We start from the raw sequence: 26,025 nt of genomic DNA, 5'->3' as shown, positions 1-26,025 counted from the left end.
AAAAAGAAAAGAAAGAGTTTGACAGATTGGGAATATACAAAGAAGGCTCTTTGGAATGGCTAAGAGGTCAGCTCATCTGGGATGGAAAGCGAATCATTATAAATGCCCAAGACCAATGGCTTTAAGAAAATGGCGGGACTGAGTCAATCGGCCGAGTGTAGATTCTGCAAGGAAGAAACAGAAAGTATGAGCCATCTCCTAACGAGATGTGAAAAACTCATGTCAGAGCAGTTGGACACCCAAAGGCACAACAAGGCATGTAGAGTAATCCACTGGCACATCTGCAAAAGTCTCATTATCCCAGTTCCAGAAAACTTGTGGAAACGTGAACCAAAAGCAATTACTGAAAACTAGTAAGCAATGCTCACGTACAACCTAATGATCCCATCGAGCGTGAACATTGAAAATAAAGCATTGCAACTGGTTTATAGTACTGGAGTACTAAAAGAAATAGAAGACATTGCTAATTGATGTGTCAGTACCCAGCAATTTTGGTGTAAACAACGTAGAAATCAAGAAAATGACCAAATATCAAGATCTCAAAAATGAGATCAACAGACCTTGGAAGCTGAAGAGTGCTGAAATTGTATCAGTGAGTGTTGGAGCAACAGGAATGATAACAAAGAACCTTACAGAGATCTTAAAAAGCATCCCTGGGAATATTGCTACAAACTAACCGCAGTTGGAAGCTGTCTGGGGCTCAGTGACGATCCTCAAAAGATCCCTCGGACCGAAACTTTGAGAACAAGAAAACTTCACAAATTGATATCCTTTACTGAAACGGAGGAGGATACTTCGAGGGCTGGGAGGACTCCGTTCCACCTTCTGAAACCTGCATATGGAGATAACAACCAACGAGACACGCACGCACGCACACACACCTCCTGACCTGGACTGGTCTGCTCTGCAGTTGTTTTTTTATACCTTTCAAAATGCCTTAGGGTTAGGATTTAGGATGAGAATCTTCTTTTGTCATTTACTCATCTAAATTATCTTGTACACTACCAGTGCCTTGTTTGGCATCGTTTGGTTTCTGCTTAAGTGCTTCTTGTCTTTGAAAGTAGTCTTCTTCCAATCTGCTTTCCATGTAGTTACCTCTTCATACTACTTCTAAAGATCCCTGCAAATGTTGTCTCCAAGTTCTTCTTGCCCTGCCTCATGAATGTGGCTGAAGTAGTGAATAGAGGAACCTCATCTTTGGTATGCAATTGCCAGTACACAGCCAAGGTGACCTAATGACTGCAACCTGTTTTTAATCGTAACTTTTTATTCTCCTGTTTCTCAGTCTCCCCCCCCCCCCAACCACCCCTCAAATCCCCTCCCCCACCAAACCTCAACAAAATTATCTGATTGTTTATGATGTCATGAGGCTGATTAGGCTGTACTTGTTTGAGCAAACACTGCACTAAGGACATGTAATTGTTTGGGAAGAGGTTTGGGGGTGAAAGGCTGGGGGAGTGGTGTGAGTGATCACAAAAAAATGTTGTATGAAGTAAGGACATCACAACATGGTGAGTTAACACTTGGAGAAAGCAGGGAATGGAACGTTGATTCCTTGACTGCTGTAGCAGAGAGAGCACTGCTACCCTTGTTGAACTGGAACATAAAATTTGTGAATGTGAAATGGCTTACTACATAAACGTGTTTATGTGCCTGCTGAAAATGTTTTCATCCATCTTTCCTACTGCTACGTAGCCCCGATGTGAACTATGAGGAGTTGGCACGCTGTACAGATGATTTCAACGGTGCGCAGTGCAAAGCCGTGTGTGTGGAAGCTGTGAGTTACACAACCGACCTCGTGCTCTATTCCTTTTCCATCGTTTCCGGTCTTGTTTGCTGTAGCCTTTCGGTGCATGCGCTTCTGGATATCTCTTAACTTTCAACCCATCAAAGCTTTCATATCCTTATGACACAAATCTTTCATACTACCCAAATTGTAACAAAACTTTTCAATCAAAAATTAAAGCAAAGTCACTTTCTTTGCCATGGAATCCTGCATGATGGCACCTGGCTATGTGTTCTGCAGGGCATGATCGCATTGCGCCGAGGTGCTACAGAGCTCACGCATGAGGATTACATGGATGGAATCCTGGAGGTGCAAGCCAAGAAGAAGGCCAACTTGCAGTACTATGCCTAGTGTGTTGGTTGCATCGTTGTATTTGCTAAGAGTCCATTGCTGGTCTCACTTGAAGTTTGGTTTTGAAGAATGGAGTCACACAGGTGATTGCAACATTCAGAACATGAGGATTTATGAAATTTTAATTTTATTTTGCATCTTCCGACTCAAACAAGCATACTCATGTGCAGGAACTTGTGAAAATGTATCCTCTGATGAAGGGATAGACTCTGTGTTAGTGAGACTCAACTTCACAAGTGGCATATTTGGATGTGACTTTATATTGAGAAATAAAATACATACAATATTACATTATTGTGAGTTCAGTTTGGACGTTATTTATTTTAAAAAGTACAGTGGTTTCAAATTTTTGAACAAAAAAAAGTCACCAACTTCCCATTTTTGTCGTATCTTCCTTGCAGGTATGTTATGATGCTGGTTGCCTCTGCATCAGCTGCTTGTCTCTTTAACCATCTAACCGATATGATGGGTAAATACTGTAAAAATTGTTGTTAATTTGTGTGCTCTCTGAGCTGTGGCTACCGAAGTTTGGTATTGTAAACTCCCGCAAACTGCCCCGCTTTAGAGTTTAATCCAAGTCCATATTCCTTGTTCTGGAGACAAACACGAAGGTAAGGATGACGGGGAAGCTAACTAAACCTCTGATTTTGGTTGATGCTAATTGTGGTTTGCAAACATTGCTTTTCAAACGGATGGTAGTTAAAAAACGCCACACAGTCAGCACATTGAACTGCACCAAGGAAGTGCACCCTGGAACGAGACAGCCACGTCTGTCCTGTTCCTTCTTATGCCTATCTCTCCTCACGGAGCAGTTTTTTATTTGTTTTTTTTTTTGTTAACCAATATCCGCCCCGAACACTTCTACCTCTAAATCTCTACCTCTCATGTTCTGACAGAGAGCTGCTCAGAGGAGTTAACTTCATCCCTGTTTTGGTAGTGGGGATGTGATGTGTTCTCCCCTGCACTGTCTGGCCCACCTGCATTTACAGAGAATGTGAGATGAGATGTCTTAACCAAGATAGTTAGAAAAGCACAACCTTCTGTCCCCTTAGCGGGCAACATTTTACATTGACTCCTTATTTTAAACAAACATTTAAGTTGATACAGGAGAATAAATTCTAAAACTAAATAATAATGTACATAGCATCGAAGGCCCTCTGTATTGCCTCCTTCCCAACAAATGTACAAATACATACACACTTTTTTATATGCACTATATATATAGAGTCAATACACCAAAGGTAGATGCCTTAAGTGCTTACACCAGTGGGATCATCAGCAGAATGCCACCTGTCAGTGGAAGTTTTGGCCCTTTGAAAACTCAGTACTCCCTCGGGGTGGTGGGCTGGCAGCGCATTCACACTACCTCCCGCTGGTGGGCTTGCATTACACATCAAATGGTCCTTGCCTCAGTGTACCTTCTGTCTACTTGCTCTTTGGATGATACTTCCAATTAGGTTCATTAGCTCTGGAGTCGACCTGCTCTTCTGGACGTATTTCGACCATATCCATGATGAGCCTGAATCATCTTCTGCTTCGCTCCTGCAAAGTCTTCTCACTTCCCAAATCACGCAGCCACTTTTGGAGTGATGTTGCTGTGAAGCCTCGACAGCCCACCTAAAATGGGTAACATGCTGTTTTCCATCCTCTGTCCTTGCAGTCCAACCTCAGTTCAGCATACTTGGAATACTTCTGCTCATGGGCTCCTGGATGTTGTCCTTCCAGGGTACAGTTAACTCTCCAAAAATCATTTACCGTTCAGAGGCCGACCAAATGACAATGTCTGGCCTGAGAATTGTAACTTATTTCAGCCTGAAAGATTCCTTCTCCTTTGATATCTGCTGATGCCTTCCAATCATTTGCGCTGGAGAGAATGCTGCTTCTTAATAAACTGCTGCCAAAGCTACGAGACTCAAGACCCTCTTTAACAAAGGCGATGAACTGCCTGGGGCCTGTTGGTACCGCTGAAGCATTGGCCTTCTGCACCCTCTTCATCTGCATGAACTATCACTTGGAGTATGTTATGTCGCCAGGTGTACATGCCACTGGATAGATTAGATGGGCATGAGCTAAGAATGTATTGCAAGGTTCCCTTTCCACCACGTGCATGGCAGCAGTCTGACTTGTCATACCAAACACTAAGGTTGGCTGGTGTGGGGAGCAAGTCAAAGATCAATTTCTAGAGAAATATAATTCTGAGTGGTTCCATCTTCCCCAGCACATTCCATGATGCATTCCGCTGTTCCACAGATTCCCATCTTGTCTACGCACCCTGTTTGACCTGACTCACTGCTATTGCTCGTCTCTCTTCCTCCTCAACTTCACAAATATCCTGATAAACTAGCTCTTGCCTTTCTCTGTCATTGGCAGATGACCACCACTTGCGGCTTGACCATCCCAAACCTTGGCACCTGACTTGGGTGGCTCCTACAATCTTTCTCTTTAAGTCTCAACTCTGCCTCAACCACTGCTTCTTCAGCTGTCCCCCTTCTTCCAGACCTGATGTCAGGTTGGGTGTCTAACCACAGGATCTTTTGAGTCTCTTAGTGTCATAAACTAATGTGCTTTGGATACCATGAACTCTTCAATGAGACTTCACAGGCAGCACCAACATGACCTTGCTGATGTGCATGGGAAGTAAACTAATAATAGGTCTGTAGTTAAGAAGATCAGTTTTTGCACATTTTTATGTAATGTAGTGGTGTTGGTGGATTTCCAAACAGATGGAAAATGACCGAGAGCAAAAGACAGAGAAATGGGTCGAGAGGATGTGCAATAACAGCAGAGCAGGTTTTTAGGACACGTGAGCTGATGCGGTCCGGTCCAGTAGCAGTCAGAGTGGAGGTTTGACAGAAACATCTCCACCTTCTCAGGTGCAAAAGATACCCCCCAGGCGCAGTTGCATCCAGGAGCAGTTAGGTATGTCTGGGAAGGGTGGGTACAGAGACAGGCCTTGCATTTTCAAAATCGGACCGGGCTGATAAATAGGCCTCGTCATGTGGGGTGAGGGGGCTGATTTTTGCCCACAGGGCTGATTTTAAAATTGCTTCAAAATCTTGTGAATTAGTTTTTATCCCCCACCGCGTGGTGGAAGGGGGATATTATTGTCACCTGGGTCGTTCGTCCGTCTGTCCGGCTGTCCGTCCGGCTGGGCGTCAACATTTATAGCTGTGAGTGCGATAACTCATAAACTGTTCGCCATATCGATTTGAAATTTGGGTCACACATGTACCACCTGAAAAGGAAGAACCCTATTGATTTTGGGCGTGGCCGGATTCAAGATGGCCGACTGGGGCGGCCATCTTGAAAATTTTTTTTTGTAATACATGGAAAACCGCTTATCTGATTTCACTTATTTTTGGTTACTACGTTCCTCACCCCTGGGGAACTTTTTTCAATGGCGGGGGATTCCCCATCTCTGATGGGTTTGTTTGTAAATTGTTTTAACATGTGGTCCAAATTGACCAATGTCTGTACAAACTGAACTGCCAAAGAATCTTAATAAACTGAGCCTAATCCTAACTATGTAATTTCAAAATGTACCTTAAATGGCCCTTCATGGGGCCAAACACAAAGTTCTGAGAAACAGAACTCTCTGCTCAAGCACAGTACTTTCCCACAATCCTTTTCATAAAAAAATTATTAGAACTAAGTTGTCTTTGTTGTTGTGGATTATTACCTGTAATGACAAATGTTCTGACAATTTGCATGAATGATGTGCCGGTACAATACATTACATGTATGCCATTGAACTGGGACCATTCAAGTATTATGTACACAAGTCCAACCCATTTCTCCCCCTGGACTAACCCACTGTGTTCAACATATACATGGGGATAAATCTTGACTTTTCACTGCCATCACCTTGTCATGTAGGTTGTACTTGAATGTCCACACCTGGATCCACCAATAACATAGTAATAATGTCAAAATATTTATTCTCGTAACAAATTTAAAACTTTATTCGCTGCAAAGTTGAATGACCAAAAAAAAAAAATCTGAACAGTCGCAAATTTAATGAGTTTATTGATGCATTTCTGTCTCAACAAAACTAATTTATCTGCAAGTATCTCTCTCCAGTCCAATAACATAACAGATACATGTGTTCAGTACATTCTGCCAAATACTAATTAACTTTAGTAGGTTTAGTATTGATGTAAATCTTCAGGCAGAAAACCCCAAAAGTCACTATTATCAGACTCATCAGATAATTGTGAAAGAGATTCATCCCCTGAGCTACCTGAAGATAAGTCCAACACAACAGTATTCTCATCATCTGTGGAGATGGCTTCAACCATGTCATTGTCCGTTTCTCACGTCCAAAAGGAGACCAATGGTGTTGAACAAAGGTGTTTTGTTTTGCCATACAGGTAATCTTAGCTTTTTTTTCATAAATTTTTTTCACAGCTTAATTTTACGGGGCTGATAAAAAAAGACCCCCTGAAAATCGACCACCAGGTCGATCACGGGGGCGAGACTGGTCGGCCCCGTCAAAATGCGAGAGAGAGAGAGAGAGAGAGAGAGAGAGAGAGAGAGAGAGAGAGAGAGAGAGAGAGAGAGAGAGAGAGAGAGATAGAGATAGAGATAGAGATAGAGATAGAGATAGAGATAGAGATAGAGATAGAGATAGAGATAGAGATAGAGATAGAGATAGAGATAGAGATAGAGATAGAGATATAGAGATTTGGAAGCAAGCACAGAATTGAGGCATTCGGCCTTCTCACGAGCAGAGTTGGCAGTGGTGCCATTTGAAGTGAGGGAAGGGGAAAATATGTTGGAGACAGACTTACCTAGAAAGGCACTCGGTGGAACGCATACCTCCGCCAAGCTGAACAGTTTGTTTTGTATCCCACTGATAGTTCCGATCTGGATCTGGACCTGAACCACAATCGAATCAGTCTGTTTTTGTCACCTCGCCAACTCATTCCCGACTTTTTGAGAGAATCGTATTATCGGTTTTAGCCTAATCCTTTAGTGGTGAAGAATCACTTAAAAATTCTTAGATCCGGATCCGGATCATCACCAAAATCGATTGAATTTGTCCTCATCACACACCCAACCTGTCCAACTTTCATCCGAATCTGTCCCCAACTTTTTGAGATATCCTGCTCAAAGACAGACAAGTCAGGGGTGAAAACTTAACCTCTGTCCACCTTTGGTGGTGGAGGTAACAAGGTGCCACCAGGTTTTTGACACCTTTAAGCTCTGTTGTCTCTTTTCAATTCCCGATCCAACTATCAACTGTCCCATTGGTGCTTCGCCGGCAAGGTGTTGCATCATATGTTGTGTTGCATCATATGTTGTGTTGCATCATATGGACAGACATTAAACTGGGTGTCCTGTCTGCTGGTATTATTTGTTTTGTTTGTGTTTTTCTTAAAGAGTTGGCAAAATACGATAAAGTTTTGTGGTCAGATAAACTTCAGATGGGCATAATGTTAACACGTATAATATTCTCAACTTGTCTCCTCGCCCAGGTCAAAAAACCAGTAAAGACCAGTAGCTTACTGGTCAACTGGTACCAGTTGAAAACCAGTAGCCAACTGGTACCAGTAAAGCCAGTTGGTTTCTTACTGGTTTTAATATGGAAATTGGAATAGAGTGATATATTACCAGTTGAAATACATGTATTTAAGTAACTGGTATCAACTGGGACCAGTACATTGTAACTGGTATCAACTGGGAGACCAGTACATTGCAACTGGTATCAACTGGGACCAGTACATTGCAACTGGTATCAACTGGAACCAGTAAGACTTTAACTGGTACAAATATGAGCTACTGGTTTTTTCAACTGGGAAATTGGAATTCTGACTGAATTTAACTGGTACCAGTTGAAACCAATAGAGACCAGTTAAAGACCAATTAGAACCAATAGAGACCAGTTGAAAATGTGTACTGGTTTTAACTGGTTTTTCGACCTGGGCGGCCAACACGAGTCTGTCATTGACGTATTAATAAAGGCCTACCTTTGCTCATACAATGTGATCGCCATTCTTCACAAGAATAGCCACATCACTGATCCAGCCAGACATCAACTTCTTTTTTGTTTGTTTGTTAAAGGTTCCAGTTATGGACTATATAGTCCTCATCAAGGACAGGCCTTAAATGTAAGAACTCCATAAAAAAAGTTGAGAGAATCATGTAAGAGTTTTTGAGGAAGTAAAAAAATCTGCTTTTTGAAAAAGGGGAAGTTCATAAGTGTTTGGAGAGACATGAGATGGTGAAGAGTTCCAGAGCTTGGCAGTGGAGGGGATGAAACAAAGATAACGGCCCACCCTTGAGTTGCCAATGGCCACACAATAATCATGTGATGTAGTGGTTTGTCGAGTATTCTGTGGTCCTGCTAATGGTGGAGGTACACAAGCAATAAGATATCGGGATCAGAAACCGAAGTAATATCTGTAGAAAAGAGAAAGAGCCAACTTTGCGGTGTAATTTGAGCAAGTCGAGTTTTGAGGTCAGACTGGGAGAGTTGATAAGTCGGATTACTTTGGATTTAATTCTGTTCAGTAAGTATGTGATGCTGGAACCTCCCTAGATATGAGAGCAGTACTCTCTACAAGTATGAATCAGTCCTTTATATAGTTGGAGCAACTGTTCAGAAGAGAAGAATCTTTGACATCTGAACAGGGCTCCTAATTTCTTCAAGGCAGACTTAGCTATTTGCGGAATGTGTGGATTCCAGGATAAATTTAATGTTAGGGTAATACCTAGTAGTTTTATTGTATCACATGGTGTAATTGTGGAGCTTTCAAAGTTGATTGGAGAGAAAGAGAGAAAGAGAGAAAGAGAGAAAGAGAGAAAGAGAGAGAGAGAGAGAGAGAGAGAGAGAGAGAGAGAGAGAGAGAGAGAGAGAGAGAGAGAGAGAGAGAGAGAGAGAGAGAGAGAGAGAGAGAGAGATATATATATATATATATATATATATATATATATATATATATATATATATATATATATATATATATATATATATATATATATATATATATATATATATATATATATATATATATATATATATATATATATATGAAGAAATTGAGTTTTAGAATCATTAAATGTTAACTTGATTACATTTGCCCCACTGGGAGATCTTGTCCAAATCTGAATTTAAAGAGGTTGTCGTGATGAAACGAGATGGAGATCGAGTGAGGGAAAATGGAGGAGATGGGAAAAACATGGAGGAATGTAATGTTGAGTCATTGGCATACAAATGTATTTGGTTATTTGTATAAGGAAGAAGGTCATTTTTTTTTTAAAAGAAGGAACAGTGTTGGAGACAGGACGGAACCCTGAGTGACATTGCTGTTGATAAGGATGGAGGGAGATGGTTTGAGAGTTCGTCTTGTTTTTTTTTTAGAACTTGCTGTATTCTATGTTTTCCCCTAACCTATATTTCCTTATAATATCGCTCCCCAGACAAAATGTCCAACCTATCGACATACCCAAGCTTCGGAACAAGCTTTGATCACGATTGTTTGTCCATGACGAAGCACACAAAGCACAATAACACGAATTTTTTTTAATTCACTGATCGTCTATGGACGTCTCATCGTCCTCCGCTTGTACTCCAATATGGCCGCGGAGTCCAATATGGCCGCACAAATTGATGACGTCACGAAACACCGTCCACATGACAACAGCAAAATATACATTTTCGTAATCGTATGGAAACACGAAGCACGTGGACGCGTTTGTGGCAGACGAGTCCAAATACCGCGACCTCGCGTCTCGATAAACCTACAGCGCATTTAACTTATAACTCAATAAGGTGAAGCCTTTGATCTGGTAAATGAGTAATATTATTCGAAAAGGAGTTAAAATATATAATTATATATATTTATATATATTCTACACAAAAATGACGTGCAGGGTAAGAAATTCGCAACATTTTTTTACACCCGTAAACCATTTTAAACAACAACAACAACAACAACAACCAACGCACCGTTCTTTGCACACGCACCGTCTGCCTACGTCAGTTCCGGTGCGAATGGAAGTGACGTATGGAAAGTATTAATGGCGCCGTAGTCTCTGTGAGGATATCCGTGCCACTCAGTTTGTTTCTTCGCACAGTTCTGCTCAGACAATCCCGCCGGTGTTCTCTCTCTTTTTTTTTGTGAAATCCAGCTTGCGTTACATACACCGACTAAGAGAAGCGCCTTGTCTCGAGCTGGTGATTCAGTAAGCTTAATTGGGTGAGTAAATGTTTGCAATTTGTTGGATTCGTGAGAGGAAATCTGGGCCTCGCCGCGTCTCACGGTCCACGAGAGACTTGTGGAGGATTCTTGATTCGGACCCTCCCTGTGTGTGGACCTTGCGGCCCGTGTGGTAAATTGGCGGTTCGAGGAGTCGGTGACGTCAGTAGTTGTCCTCGAGTTATCGAGGATCATCAACCAGTTACACGGAGGGCTCGGCCGTTCGAACGGAAGTGCTTGTGGGAATCGATTACGTGAGGTGGACCCTCCGAAGGGATCGCAGACTCACGCAGAGTGACGGTTTAAAGTTTGTTGTGAACCTGTTTTCCCCCTGGATATCGGATGTGTCCGTCAAGTCCTCGGTGGTTTGGCTGTGGCAGCTGAACTCGCGTTCATGTTTGGATTTTAGATGGGAAACTGAACCCGGTGCTGGATTACAATACTTGCTCTTCTCGTGAGATCCCCTTTCTTTTGAGGAAGAGGAAGAGGAAGCAGAGGAGGAGGAAGAGGAAGAACAAGGCGAACGTCACCTCACTACCATCTCACTAGCAATTTAACCTTGCTCTTCCATGAGTCACACAACTGCAGGGGAGGGGGTGTGGTTTTTCTATCTATTTATTAATTCAATCAATTAATTAAATAAACGAACCCATTGCATGGGAAAGGAGTGGTGGCGGTACAAAAGCATAAAGCCTGGTGTTGGCTTAGTGGTTCGGATGGTGGCTTGGGATCCTAGGGTCCTGAGTTCAAGCCCCGTTGAGCCGCTGAATTAAAAAAATACACCAGGAGGTTGATTCAGCCTGTCATCCTTCCGAGTTTGGCAAAATGAGTACCAGTGTACTGGTAACGGGGGACACTGCATCAGCGGCATAGCCGAACAACGATGCAACCGGCAGCCACAGGCTGCATTCGATAGAGAGAGAGAGAGATAGAGATAGAGATAGAGATAGAGATAGAGATAGATACACAGAGAGAGATAGATACACAGAGAGAGATACACAGGTACAGGTACAAAAGCAGGAAAGTTATGAAATTTGTGCATTTCCATCAATTAAACAAGATCTTTACCGTATTTCTTAGTCCATTTGACATGCAAATACCGATGAAGATGATGATGATGATGATGATGATAATTGTGGTGGTGATTGTAAGAATATAAAAATGTATACTTCAACAAAAAACGTGGGATATTTGTCATCGTGTCCATCCGTCCGTCACGCTATCTCCTCGTTAACGGTTGTGGAGAAATTATCCAACCTCGGTCCACACTACTTCTGATCTCCACATGGCAGGAGGTGTGAGAGCACAGCATCGTTTCTGGCCTCGTCCCCTTGGGGCAATTATGGGCACATTTTGTGAAACATTACAAATTAATAAATAAATTGGGTCATGGCCAAAACAATATATATATATATATATATATATATATATATATATATATATTCAAAATTTGATATTTGGTCATTCTTCGTGGAACTTTTGCCATCTTTCAACTTTACATGGGTACTTGCAGTGGTGTGCCATCAACTTTGCTCCACTTTAGCCTTTGTTTTTGACTTGATCCAATGTAGATATTTGTGAAACACTTTTTTTTTCCTGTATTTGTACCATTACTTTACAACTATGAACGTCCCCCATGCACCCCCCCCACCACTCTCCTAATTGCATATTGCCCCTATTTTTATTGAGGAATTGTATTTACAAGAAGCACCCACTCCCTACGAGAGTGGCCGTATTTTGTTGTGTTTAGCCAGGAGCATGTTGTTATCCTTATTCATATGTGTAATTTAAGACTCCTCCACTGCACTGGAAAACATGTGGACACACATACTGTGTTGTAAAGGGTATGAGCTTGTAATACCCTCTCCCACCTGGAGCAATGCTATATGATGCACATTTGCATTCTCCCTCCCACTCCCCCCAAGACCACCGGAAAATATATAAACACCTGATGCACAAATTTGTGTCGTGCTGATGCTATGTAGCATGTCTGGATGTAATCATCCAGAACTGCAGACGTAGCTACACACCACGCCACACACACACCACACACACACCACACACACCACACACACCACACACACCACACACACCACACACACCACACACACCACACACACCACACACACACTGCTTATGTTTATTGCACCATCAAGGTGAAGCTTCTCTTCTCCCTTCCCATCCATTTATCCCCCCACTCGTATCCCCATTTATTTATTTATTTTATTTGATTGGTTTAACTCTATCTTTAACCAAAACACAAAGTCCACACCCCCCAGCCTCAAAAGCACCATTTGTCCATAAAGGACACTGGCCTTTAAAGTTCAAGATTGTTTGTTTTGATATGCAATGGAACCATAGTGCAGCACTGTGCACAATATTTTTTAAAATCGATTTATTTTTATTCCTCTGCTCACGAAATGGTCGGAGACATGATGCTTTCAGATTCTGTCCGGCTGTCCATTCATGATAGGTTTTCGTTCCCGCGATAACTTAAGAACGGCTGAAGGGATTGAAGTCAAACTTGGTACAAGTATGTATCGTGATGCAAAATGAACTGATTAGATTTTGTCATCAATATGTCAGGTCACGTCAGGTAAAAATATGATACTTGAAAACAGCTGAAGGGATTCAATTCAAACTTGGTACAAGTATTATAAATAATAATAATGTAGGCAGAGGCATATCAGTCACCGTTGAGTGCAGTTCTAGTTGTGTTTTTATTTTATTTTTGTACTTTTATTAATTTTAGCTGATGCCTAACATTTGTTTTCCTTTTTAAATAAGATGAATCATTTGAAATACAAATATAATCATGTGATTTAAAAAATAGATTTCAAATAGAATACTATCCCTCAATGGTTATACCATATATCTTTCTTTGGACAGTGTTGTCTTTTGTCTGGTGGTGGTTGTACTCATTCAGATTAGCTTTGTTTCATTGCTTTTCAGGTGCTCAAGTGCTGATCACTGAAAGCGTTTTCAATTATCGGGTATCCTTCATTCATTATTATTATGTCTCTGAGCCCAGAGATCCTGGATGAGCCAGCTGAGTGCCCGTTGTGTTTGGAGCCACTTGAAATCGATGACGTTCACTTTTTCCCTTGCACCTGCCAGTATCAGATCTGCAGGTTCTGCTGGCACCGCATTCGTACAGATGAGAATGGTCTTTGCCCAGCTTGTCGAAAGGTATCGTTTTGGGTCTCTTGTCTGAAATGTATATCTGTGCATTTGTTGCTCTCGATCTGAAATTGTATATTCTACCTTGAGTTAGGAGGATTTGATGTGTGTATCATCACCATTCTCTGGTTCATGTATTGTGTGCAGCCATATTCAGAAAATCCTGCTGTGTACAAGCCCCTGAGTGCAGAAGAACTTCAGAGAATAAAAAGTGAGAAGAAACAAAAGCAGAGCGAGCGCAAGCACAAGCTCTCAGAAAATAGGAAGCACTTGGGCAGTGTCCGGGTTGTGCAAAAGAACCTTGTGTTTGTTGTGGGTCTTTCTCAGCGACTTGCAGATCCAGAGGTAATTTTGTATTCGTGTGTTCATTACCCGGGCCTCTCCAACACTCATTTTGGCTTGCGATAGTTGTGGTGTATTCCAGATCGGTGTTTTTTTTTTAACAGGGTGCTCCACCATACCCTCATAATTGCATGCCTTTCTCATGTATTTAATGTACCACTTTCACATTTTAAAACATTTAGCAAAGACCCTTGAACTTGAGCAGAAGGTGCCTTCCATAAGTGTAATGCAAGTTTGGTAATGTAATTATTGATTCTTTACAATCCAAGTGATGTTGCATTTTGTTTGTTCAAAATGATGAAATTTTAATTGTAATTATTAGTTCCCTTCCGGTTTCACCGGAGGGGACTATTGGTTTGATGTCTCACTTGTTTTTTTTTATTTTATTTTATTTTATTTTGTTTTTTCCCATACCCTTTAACATATTCACCTGATAAGTTACAGAACAAGTTCGAGTTTTAGGTAGTTTTGTCTATTTTTTTTTTATTATTAAAAAAAAAAAAAAAAAAAAATATATATATATATATATATATATATATATATATATATATATATATATATTTTAATCGTTGTGCCCTTTTTGGACTCAAACGATCACATCAGTAGGGAACATGCAAAGCAATTCTCGCTCTTATTAATTATTTTGTCATCCTTGCCAAGCACTCCTTACCTATAATTGGATGTGTGTAATTGCATTCTTCGCAAATGCTACTTTTAATGTTTGTTCAATTTTGTATAATTATTGATTCTGCACATTAATGTGTGTGCGTATATAGTCATATATTGTTACGACGTGAGGTTCGAGGTTCGCCCCGAGGGGAAGCATTTGAGTTTCTCCCGACCACCTAGTCTTGAGGCCGGCAGTGGATAAATCAACCATGAACGCCGATTGGTACTGCCAATCCTGGCAGGCTGTCACTACTTTGCATGGTTACCTTAGCCTTGGACCATAATATGAAGGGGGACTCGTGTCCTCAATGCGTACTTGCCTTAATCTTACCTGATCATGCGCAACCGATCAGAGCTGCCAAGTATGCACCGGCTAACAGAGTAAATCACGTGGGGTAGAACTTCCCGGCTAAACTACATGTGGATTATGTTGGACCAATGGAGGAAGAGACATGACAAACTGGGTATTTATGATGATTTATTTACAGCATTGGTGGGGAAACATGGGTTTAATATGAAAGATCTGTACAGCAGGGAAAACAAGGATTGGTGAGGTGCAGCAAAATAAAACGATTATTTACAAATGCAAGAGAGTGCAGTGTTACTCCGTTCCTAAAACTTCGACAATCTTATTTGCATTAGCACAGGCACTATCAGAATCATTCCCTGAGAAAATGAGAATAGTACAGAGAGGGAGAGAGAGTACTTGGTGGTTTTGACCTCTCGATTACGAGGTGAGGTCAACGGACCAATGCAAAGGAGGGGTAAGGGGTGGGGGAAAACCGAGGGTGTATGTGGTGCGGAGTTGGAGCGAGGCATGGTGATATGCATGTTAAGTGTGAAGAGGAAGGTGTAAAGATGTGGATCAAGGGGGGTTGTAAACGCCGCAAAGAATGTGAGACGATAGTCCTCAAGTAAAGTGTAAGGAGGTCCACTTGTGAATGCTAAAACTGTGCTTGGTCTGGCGTCTGGCTCTTCCGCTTGTTCTGCACTCTGCTCCGTGGGCTGCGATCCGTTCCGTCTGCTCCGTTGCTCACCACACTGTGACCACAAGAACGAGAACGCACAGTCAGAGAACCGAGCCTTTTTTTTTTTTTAGCCCTCAGCCCGAATTGGGCTGAAAAAGGGGTATTGTCGTCACAGGCGTTGTCCGGGCGTCCGTCTGTCAACTTTTGGTTTCCCTCAATTTCGAGGAGAACACCTTGTCCGATTAAATCCATTTTTGCAGGGTATGTTGGGGCTGAGTAGAGGAAGTTTCCTTTCGAAAATGGCTGCGCTGCGATTTTCAATGTGGCCTCCATGGCAGCCATCTTGAAATTGGTTTCCATCGATTTTGAGGAGAATGCCTTGTGCGATTAAATACATTTTGCAGGGTGTGTTGGGGTTGAGTAGAGGAAGGTTCCTTTCGAAAAAAATTAACCTTTTTACCCCTCAGCCCGAATTGGGCTGAAAAAGGGGTATTGTCGTCACAGGCGTTGTCCGGGCGTCCGTCTGTCCGTCTGTCAACTTTTGGTTTCCGTCGATTTCGAGGATAACGCCTTGTCTGATTAAATCCATTTTTGCAGAGTGTGTTGGGGTTGAGTAGAGGAAGGTTCCTTTTGAAAATGGGCGCGCTGTGCTTTTCAATGTGGCCTCCATGGCAGCCATCTTGAAATTGGTTTCCGTCAATTTCGAGAACGCCTTGTCCGATTAAATACATTTTTGCAGGGTGTGTTGGGGCTGGGTAGAGGAAGGTTCCTTTCGATAATCAGTTCGATGCGATATCCAATATGGCGGCTAGGGCAGCCATCTTGAATTTGGTTTCCGCACAATAACTTGAGAACGGCTTGACATTGATTTCATTTTTGTGTGATATAATGGGGGTGTTTAGAGGAAGGTTCCTTTCGATATTCAGTGCAATCCGATATCCAATATGGCGGCTAGAGCAGCCATCTTGAATTTGGTTTCCGGATAATAACTTGAGAACGGCTTCACACATTGATTTTATTCTGGCGAGGTATAATGGGGTTGAGTAGAGGAAGGTTCCTTTCCAAAATGGTCATGCTGCGATTTTCACTGTGGCCGCCACGGCAGTCATCTTGAAATTGGTTTCCGTCAATTTCGAGGAGAACGCCTTGTCCGATTAAATCCATTTTGTCTGGGTGTGTTGGGGTTGAGTAGAGGAAGGTTCCTTTTGAAAATGGGCGTGCTGCGATTTTCAATATGGCCACCATCTTGAAATTTGTTTGCGTCAAGGGGCTGAGGGGTTACGCCCGCTTTGCGGTGCTATTTTTATTTTTTATTTTAATAATCCCTTTGGGTGGCGGTGCTTTGGAGCAGATCAGGCAGAGGGATGGGTGTTTTCCAGTGCCTTCATTGGTGTATAGACTATTACCCCAGCGCTAGCTTTGCCCATGCGAGGTTTTGGCAGCGGAAATGGCCTCGCTTGCCCTGGATTGAATGGTGTAAACGTCATAACCATAGCGCATATTCTGAATGATACTTCATTTAAGAGTTCTTGGGTCCGCACAGTGCAAGTGGAAGTTTACAAATATATACTTTTTTTTATTATTATTATTATTATTTTTTCCCCTCGCAATTTCGAGTTGTGTACATATTTGTGGCTAGGTTGCCCACACGGGCTGCGTATAGGCTGGTTCGCACACCTCTCCAGAAGTAAAAAAACAATACAAAATGAAAAACAAGGACCCACTCATTTCTCACCTGTGAATGGAGGAAATAACCAATCACATCTATCACCTCAGTGGCGTGCTGTTGGTGATTATTCGCCAACAAGCGATGAAACCGGTCCACCAGCTGAGGGAGGTGTGTACCATTGGGATTCTCATGTATGTACTATTTGTGGGAAGGTTTATCTAAAATGAAATAACTCTTTCGGGACCCCTATATGATCTGTGCCATTGCCTGGGAGGAGTGTCGGCTTCGCAGAATTGCAACAACATAGTGTTAATGGTTGGGTTTGAGGATGGATGGTAGCTGGTACCACCACTCGCCTTCTCACCCTGAGGCCGCCAGCCATGGATATTTCCGTGGCCCGGCAGGTTGTTGAGCAACCACGAACCCCGGTTGGGATAATTAGGTCTAACAGGGTCCTCACGTCTTCAATATTGTGTTATCTATTGGTGACCTAGGGACCACACACCCGAGTAAAGACCTCCGACCTATCAGCGATGACAAAGTGATACACCCAATAAAGCAAGGTTTGCAATGCAATTGTTATGATCAAGACACAAGGCAGCCATGACCACAAAATAACATTAGTTTAGCTTGGAAGTTCTGCCCCACTAACTTGCTTTTGTTAGCCAGCCCACACTCACTGTAGCGCTTAGCAGTAATTTGGGTGTGTGCTGATGGCATGAGCATTCCCCTTCCCCCACCCCTTTGGTTTGGCTGTCCACAGGTAAAGTATCACGCGACGTCATGTAACACTGCCAGGATTGGCAGTGCCAATCGGTGTTCGTCATTGCTTAGCAACCCACCGGTGCTCGGCGGTCTCATGACCAGGCGTTCAGGAGGGACCCGAGTGCTTCCCCTTCCCCTCGTGGCAAGCCTCGAACCCCAGATCTGTAACGACATGCTTAAAGCTTTTCCTTGTTACATTGAAATAGGTTTTGTGATCTATTATGCTTTTACTTCATGTTGTACTTAGGTTCTCAAAAGGCTGGAGTACTTTGGAAAGTTTGGTAAGATGCATAAGGTGGTGGTTAACAGCAGTACATCATACGCAGGGTCTCAGGTTGGTGTTATTTTTAGTTTACCCTAATTCACATTTCTGAGAGGCGGTGGTTGCATTTTTTATTAGGGTACCCTATCATTCTGACAGGGAACCCTATTGTTTTTCTTCTGTTTATTTCCTTATTTTTTATTTTTTATATCTTATTTATTCTTTTTCCGCCGGCAATTTGGGGGTTCTTTCACTTTAAAAATCATTTTCTCAGGAACGGTAAGTCCGATCGACACGAAATTTTCACCATAGTATGTATCTTTTTTGATAGCAAACTTAATTCGTAATTGTGACGTCATAGGTCACGTGGTACGGGCGCCATCTTGAAAAAACCGAAAAACTTTGGACCTCTGTATCTCTGAAACGGTGCAATGGAAATTTTTTTTTGCTTCATACATTTGAATAAGGTCATCGTGCGGTCATCGGTCAAGAGGTGTGCCGGTCAAAATTCGTTGGGTACAACGCTGCATCGGAAAAATCTGACATTTCTTGAGCCTCATCTGCACAACAATTCACCGTAGAAAAAATATATTATGATGTCATAGGTCATTTGGTTCGGCAGCCATATTGTTTTGGGAATTTAAAAAAAAAAATCTTCTCCAGAACGGCTAAACAGATTGAGGCGAAACTTTACACACACATTCCTCATGAGGTCCTTTATCAAGTTTGTTAATTTCTAATTGATCGGTCATATGGTTTGGCGGCAATCTTGAATTTACCGTAAACCTTCAAACATCTTCTCCAGAACGGCTTGTCAGATCAAGGGGAAACTTCACAAACATATTGTACACGAGTAGGGAATATAAGTTTGTTAATTTCTAATTGATAGGTCACATGGTTTGGCAGCCATGTTGGATTCATGAAGAATATTAAATAATGTTTTCTCTGGAATCACATAACCTATCGAAGCGAAAATTTGCAACTATCATCCTCCATGATGTCTGCATTCAGAGTAAAAATTATGACGTCACAAGTCACAGGGTTTGGCGGCCATCTTGGATAGAAAAACGCACCTTATCTGATTAACACGAAACTTCACACACGTATTCCACTACGGGATAGGAGGCAGGATGTAAACTTATGATGTCTAAGTCATATGGTTCGTCAGCCATCTTGGATTGAAAATTAATAAATTTTAAAAATCTTCTTCTCCAGAACAGCCGGACAGATTGAGGCAAAAATTGACGTACGCTTTCCCCAAGACATCCTTTCAGAAGTTTGTTAATTTCTAATTGATAGGTCACACGGTTTGGTGGCCATGTTGAATTTACCCTAAATCCTTAAAACATCTCCAGAACGGCCGGTCAGATCAAGGGGAAACTTCACACACGTATTGCACACAAGTAGTGAATATAACGTTAATTTCTTATTGATAGGTCACATGGTTTGGCAACCATGTTGGATTGAAGAATTATATTAAATAATGTTTTCTCTGGAACCACATAACCTGTCGAAGCGAAACTTGGCCAATATAATCTACCCCCATGCCTGCATGCACGTTAAAAATTATGACGTCACATGTCACATGGTTTGGCGTCAGTCTTGGATAGAATAACGCACTTTGTCCGATAAAGACGAAACTTCACAAACGTGTTCCACTACACGATTGGAAGCAGAATTTAATTTTATGATGTCATAGATCACGTGGTTCGTTTGCCATCTTGCATTGAAGATTAATAAATTTTTTAAAATCTTCTTCTCCAGAACGGCCAGACAGATTGAGGCAAAAATTCACACACACTTTCCACAAGACTTCCTTTCACAAGTTTGCTAATTTCTAATTGATAGGTCACATGGTTTGGCAGCCATGTTGGATTCAAAAATTATATTAAATAATGTTTTCTCTGGAACCACATAACCTATCGAAGCAAGACTTGGCTACTATAATCTAGCCTCATGCCTGCACATATGTTAACAAGGCCAAATGTGTCCAAGAGCCGCGTCCTAAAGGTTTTGTCTTCACCAGAAGAAGAAAAATAAGAACTTAAGAAGAAGAAGAAAAAAAATAACTTCCGATATTTCGTCACATGCCTTGACGGAGCCAATAGTGAGACCCATCATGGACGATCGTCGTTCATGACAAGAAAATAGTGTGTTTACGAAATTACAATACATTAAATGGAATAATCTTTAAATAGTAACGTGAACTTTTCGAAACTTTAAAGTAAATGTCCAAATATATTTAAAAGTTCATGATAGACGCTCTCAAAAGGCACCCTCAATGCGAGGATGTGTATAAGTGTTTAGTTTTTAAGGAGATCCGGATCCTGTATATGAAAGAGCCGAGTCCTAAAGGATCTGTCTTCATCAGAAGAAGAAGAACAACAACGCCGAGCTCTCTTCATTTTAATTTAGAAGAGTAAATGAAGAAGAAGAAGAGTAAAAAAATGAAGAAGAAGAAGAGTAAAAAATGAAGTGCTAAAATAAGACGTGCTAATAATTATGACGTCACAAGTCACATTGTGTGGTGGCCATCTTGGATAGAAAAACACACCTTTTCCGATTAACACTAAACTTGACAGACGTGTTCCAATACACGGTTTGAAGCAGAATATAAATTTGTGATGTCATAGGTCACATGGTTAGTCAGCCATCTTGGATTGAAAATTAATAAATTTTTAAAATCTTCTTCTCCAGAACAGCTGGACAGATTGAGGCAAAAATTCACGCACACTTTCCCCAAGACATCCTTTCACAAGTTTGTTAATTTCTAATCGATACGTCACACGGTTTGGCGGCCACGTCAAATTTACCCTAAAACCTTCAAATATCTTCTCCAGAACGGCTGGTCAGATCGAGGGGAAACTTCACGTACGTATCACACACGAGTGGTGAATATAAGTTTGTTAATTTCTAATCGATAGGTCACACGGTTTGGCAGCCACGTCGGATTCAAGAACAACATTAAATATCGTTTTCTCCGGAACCGGTCATCCTATCGTCGCGAAACTTTGGGACCGTCGTTTAAGTCTCACGTCATATCAAAGGCGTCGTGTACGGGTACACGGTCATCACTGCCAGCAGTTGTGAAGTGGCAGTTCTAGTTATTTTTATTTATTTATTTTTTTTTTTTCAAAAGCTGAGGAATTGTGCAAATTATAGTTGCTTTATTGATTTTTAAAAAAATTATTATTATTATTCTTTTTGGTCTACCTGAGCGCAATGCATCGAGAAACATTTATCGATTGGTGCCTTTGTTATTTCCTTTATCCCACTAGGGTCCAAGTGCAAGTGCATACATCACTTATGTTCGAGCGGACGATGCATTACGAGCCATCCAAGCCGTAAACAATGTAACAGCAGATGGCCGGACGTTGAAGGTATTTTATTCATTCATTGCTCTTTCATTTATCCATCTGTAGTATTTGGACACAAAAATATAAAATTATTCTGTTGGCATTTATCTGAGTGAGGTTAACCAACAAGGTGTTGCATGAATATTGTCAGCTTGTGCCATAGACTCCTTTAGAGAAGGATTGGAACTTCCCATGCTCGGGGTTTGTAACTTGAGTCTGAAGGATTAACTGGAGTCCGGGGCTAAAATGACTTCTAGAAGGGCTAGAGGCACGATCTCGGGATCCATATAGGGGTTTTTGAGGATGGCGAGTTCAATCGTGTCATTTTCATCACCACCTGAGGTCATTTTCAAGGTAAAAAGGTCATATTTCAAGGTCAAATCACTGAATTTTGGTATTTTTTTGCCCGTTTTTGTGTCTAACTCATAAACTGTGAGAGATGGCTGATTGTAATAAGATGCAAGCGTGTAGAGCTGTCAAACTTTGATATTTATTGTCATATATCGTATTACATAAACATATGCATGTCACAACACGATGCCTATTACAACAATGTCTATGTCTATCACTAGTTGGAGAACTTTTCTTGCCTCCTGAGGCATCCCAAAGTTTTTTCTTTGTCACTTACATTGAGGACATGAGCTTTCAACAGAATGTTAGCTAAAGTAGTACATGCAGCATTACTACTAGCTAAAGGTGTATCTACAGAGGATAACAGCTCAGCAAAATGAAATAGGCAACGCATTTTAGTCTTGTCATACAAATTATGGGCATTATGTACAAAAAAGACGGTTGACATAGTCGGCACACTCAATCCACCTCTATTCAAATTATCTAGAAACTCAGATGACACCTCGTTACCATCTTCATCATCAATGATCTCCTCCATACTAGTGCTATCGCCATATTTATGAACAAGGTGTCCGGCCAAATAAACTACTTTATGCTTAAGGGCATCGTCAGACCCCAAGAGATCCTGAGTGTCTTGAGTAATCTCGTCAACGAGTTCACTTCGCTCATCTGGATTTATGGAAGTTGTTCAATTCTTATCGCAATCAATCACACGATAACTAGATTCGGGCATAATGTCATGCTTAATGAGTGTTTGCAAATTTAGAATTTTATCTGCAGCCATAATGTCAACTACGTCAATGTAGAAGTTTCCATCGCTTCTTTGCCTGGTTTGGTCGAAAAAAACTTTTCCAAGGCTTTATCTGCAAATATAGCAGGAAGAACGTAGTCAGTCATTCTCTGCCAGAAGCAATTTGGCAGCATCCACATTATTACATGTGGACACAGTGAAGGCTTCAGCAGTTTGCTGAGTTAGCTTCAGCTTACGACCACCACCTCCTTGCCATGCGCAGGTAGATATAATTTGGCAGGCCTGCTCCAGCCTAGTGAAACTTATACAGTCTGCTGTCCAAGGCTGTCTGGATTCGTCACGCAGATGGATAGCTGAGAAACGGTCTTTCACGTTCATCATCTTGAACCACTCACTCATTATCTGGGTGAGGATGATTGTGCCTTCGCTGATGCTCAGTAAATCCTTGAAGGTCTTTAAAGCAGCGACAGTCTTGTCATTGAACACTTGGCATACCAATGGTACGCTCTGGCGTTGAAGGGGCTTGGGGAAAACAGCGATGTGCGTCAGCTTGGTTAAGCGAATAGGAGTAGCCCGGTAGATCTCATAAACCTTCTGAATATCACTCCAGTAAGCTTTGTACTCATTACCATCTACGACAAATGAGTGTCTTGCCATCAACAGTAATCCAGTTGTTGCGAACATTTTTGAAGATGTGCACGTAGTCGTACACTAAGAACATAGATTGCTCTTGAATTGACAGCACTTGGCAACTTCCTCCTCCAAGTTTTGAATAAACACTGCGGTTGGTATTGCAATTGTCACATATCAAAGAAATCACAGTACCGCCAGCACCAACTACAGCTGATGCAGCTTCGATAAGGAGTTCCTTCAGCTAATCGGCAGTTAATTTTTTGCAGAGCAAAATGCGTAGAATATAGCGTGGACCACCGAAATGGCAGGCAACTTCAACAACCATAGCATGTGAAGCAAGCAATTTGTGTTCACCACCCGCTGTTGCATTTTGAGCAGATCCTACAACATGCCCTCCAGAAAATCGCAGTCTCGACCAGCTTTACGTCGTCAAACATTAAATTGACCAAACGCTGCTGTGGTTTAAGCTGGTCGAACAAGGTTTTGAGGTTGGAGTCCTGCTGACTACCAGCAAGCATCTGTTTTACCTTTTTTGTTGATGGTAGAATGATTAAGCCGGATCGACGAATCATTTTGTATGCACTGGGTGATATGTTGTAAAGCTGCATTGCGAAAATCATAGTATCAGTATTAAATCGGCGACGATCAAGAGGTTTGAACATAAGATGCAGCTGCGACAGAAGGAAGGTGAAATGAGGAAGCTCGTGTGCCTCAGTCATCCAACAGAGCTGGCTTATTACAAGCTGAAGAATTTCCTTGCTTGTGCATTCATAGATGTTTACCTGGTCAGTTATGGATCTAATCTGGGACCATTTTGAAAGCAGGCTGTTCTTCTGCAAAGGAAAAAGTCGTTTGGGCACCTCAATGCCATCTTTCTCAACTCTATTCAAGAATAGAAATCCAAAAGGTGAGTGAACTTGTTGGAAATGAAAGAACTGCTTGACAGTTTGTCCAGTAGCATCAGTTCTTGATAGGTAAAGGTTTTCCTGGTCTTTTATGACGTTAAAGCCAGGAAAATAGGAGCTGATTTTAGCACAGAAGTGGTCGAAATCTTGGATATTGTCTGCAGCCTCATCAGCTGCCTGCATCTTCTTAGCTCTTGATTCTGACGTAGAAGATGATGTTGGGCGTGGGGCTGAGGTCCCCTGCTTCAAAGCTGATTTTGGTATTCCAGGAAATATTGATGGGGGTTCTTTGGGTCATTTGCCACCCCTAACTGACACCCAATCACAATTGAAATGTGTCTCACAAATGTATATCTTCTTTAAGCACCTCAAGCTTTCTTTCTCATTTGGCATTGCCAATATCCATCTCTCCCTCTCCTCATGATCTTTTGGGAAGGATATGACCTTTACCTAAGGTGTCCCATCATAGTTTCCTCTACAACCAAAGCCTCTGCAACAACGTGGCATATTATCACCAAAGCAGGAAACAACACAAAGATCCTGTGAGATCACCAGCTGGACAGTTTCTGAAAGAGAAACAAACAAAACATACATTAGTTAACGATGATATAAATCAGCAAGTAGGTGCAGTAGGTGCACAATGTCATGTTTTGTTATAGACTTTACAAAAGTTTTCCACTATGAATTAGACACAAAAACGGGCAAAAATACCAAAATTCAGTAATTTGACCTTGAAATATGACCTTTTGACCTTGAAGATGACCTCAGGGGGTGTTGAAAATGACACGATTGAACTCGCCGTCCTCAAAAACCCCTATATGGATCCCGAGATCATGTCTCTTGCCCTTCTAGAAGTCATTTTAGCCCCGGACTCAAGTTAATCCTTCAGACTCGAGTTACAAACCCTGAGATCTTGATGTTCCAGTCATTCTCTATAGGAGTCTATGGCTTGTGCTCAAAATGTTATTTTGTGGTCATGGCTGCCTTGTGTCAAGATCATAACCATTGCATTGCAAACCTTGCTTTATTATTTTGCTTCATTGGGTGTATCACTTTATCATCGCTCATAGTTCGGTGGTCTCAGTCTTCCACCTCCTTTCTGGTGTTGCATGCTCTGCTCTTTCCATGCTCTGTCTCCCTCACCCTCACCCCCCCTAGGGTTGTGCAGGACATGGTCTGTCATCAATCCCCTCTGGTGAAACTTCCAAAATTCAGAATCGTTCTTTACCTCCACTCATTCGTTACTCTTCCTTATTTATTTCTATTTTGTTTTCAAAACTCCCTGTTTAACCAACGTCAACATTATCTTCAAACTCGTTCTTCCTTCCAGGTCTTCAAGAGAGCTGTTCACCACCATCTTAGATCATCCATCATAACATACCATGATCTATTCCTATGCCCATTAACCCCTCCCACTCCCCAAGCCCATCTCTTCCATTTTCCTTTTTTTTTTCCTAACTGAGCGCTTGCTTCTTTATCCATGCTTTGTTTACCCTGTCCATCCTTTCCGAACGCTCATTCTTCCCCACGTCCCTTATTCATTTGTCTACCTTTATTTTGTCCCTCAAGCTTGTTGTTGGTGCCTCTCCCCCCCCCTCTTTCGACAGCTTTTTGTAATGTTGTGTACTGAACCGTTCTGTTCTCGCTCTTCCATGAGCCTTGACTTTGCATACCAAAAATGTTTTTTTTGAATTTTTTTTTTTTTGCGTTTTGTGCTTGCATGTCATTGCCTTTAAACTTATGTTCGGAAAAAGTATTTTGAAATGAATATTTTTGTCAGTTGGACCTTTGATTTATAGTTTCCATTTCAATTGTTCATTAATCTCAGGATGATTC

General features: G+C 41.6%; 2 protein-coding genes across 2 annotated transcripts in view; both read left to right on the top strand.

The window, feature by feature from the left end:
• Positions 1–2,426, top strand: part of PSMC3 (proteasome 26S subunit, ATPase 3) — a 30,549-nt gene extending 28,123 nt beyond the window's left edge. Inside the window, exons 11-12 of the mRNA XM_085881806.1 lie at positions 1,696–1,777; positions 2,027–2,426. Of these exons, the coding sequence (XP_085737932.1) occupies positions 1,696–1,777; positions 2,027–2,137 (193 nt within the window). The 3' untranslated portion in view covers positions 2,138–2,426. The remainder of the gene's footprint in view (positions 1–1,695; positions 1,778–2,026) is intronic.
• A 7,691-nt stretch (positions 2,427–10,117) lies between these two features.
• CNOT4 (CCR4-NOT transcription complex subunit 4) overlaps positions 10,118–26,025 on the top strand; it is a 77,324-nt gene continuing 61,416 nt past the window's right edge. Inside the window, exons 1-5 of the mRNA XM_085881808.1 lie at positions 10,118–10,338; positions 13,291–13,527; positions 13,666–13,863; positions 18,179–18,265; positions 21,472–21,573. Of these exons, the coding sequence (XP_085737934.1) occupies positions 13,354–13,527; positions 13,666–13,863; positions 18,179–18,265; positions 21,472–21,573 (561 nt within the window). The 5' untranslated portion in view covers positions 10,118–10,338; positions 13,291–13,353. The remainder of the gene's footprint in view (positions 10,339–13,290; positions 13,528–13,665; positions 13,864–18,178; positions 18,266–21,471; positions 21,574–26,025) is intronic.

This window comes from Eptatretus burgeri, chromosome 5, assembly GCF_056783735.1.
Source record: "Eptatretus burgeri isolate ZD-2024b chromosome 5, Ebu_testis_v1, whole genome shotgun sequence".
NCBI classification, from domain to species: domain Eukaryota; kingdom Metazoa; phylum Chordata; class Myxini; order Myxiniformes; family Myxinidae; genus Eptatretus; species Eptatretus burgeri.
Note: the sequence above shows the minus strand (reverse complement) of the source record. Positions and strands in the feature narration are given on the sequence as shown.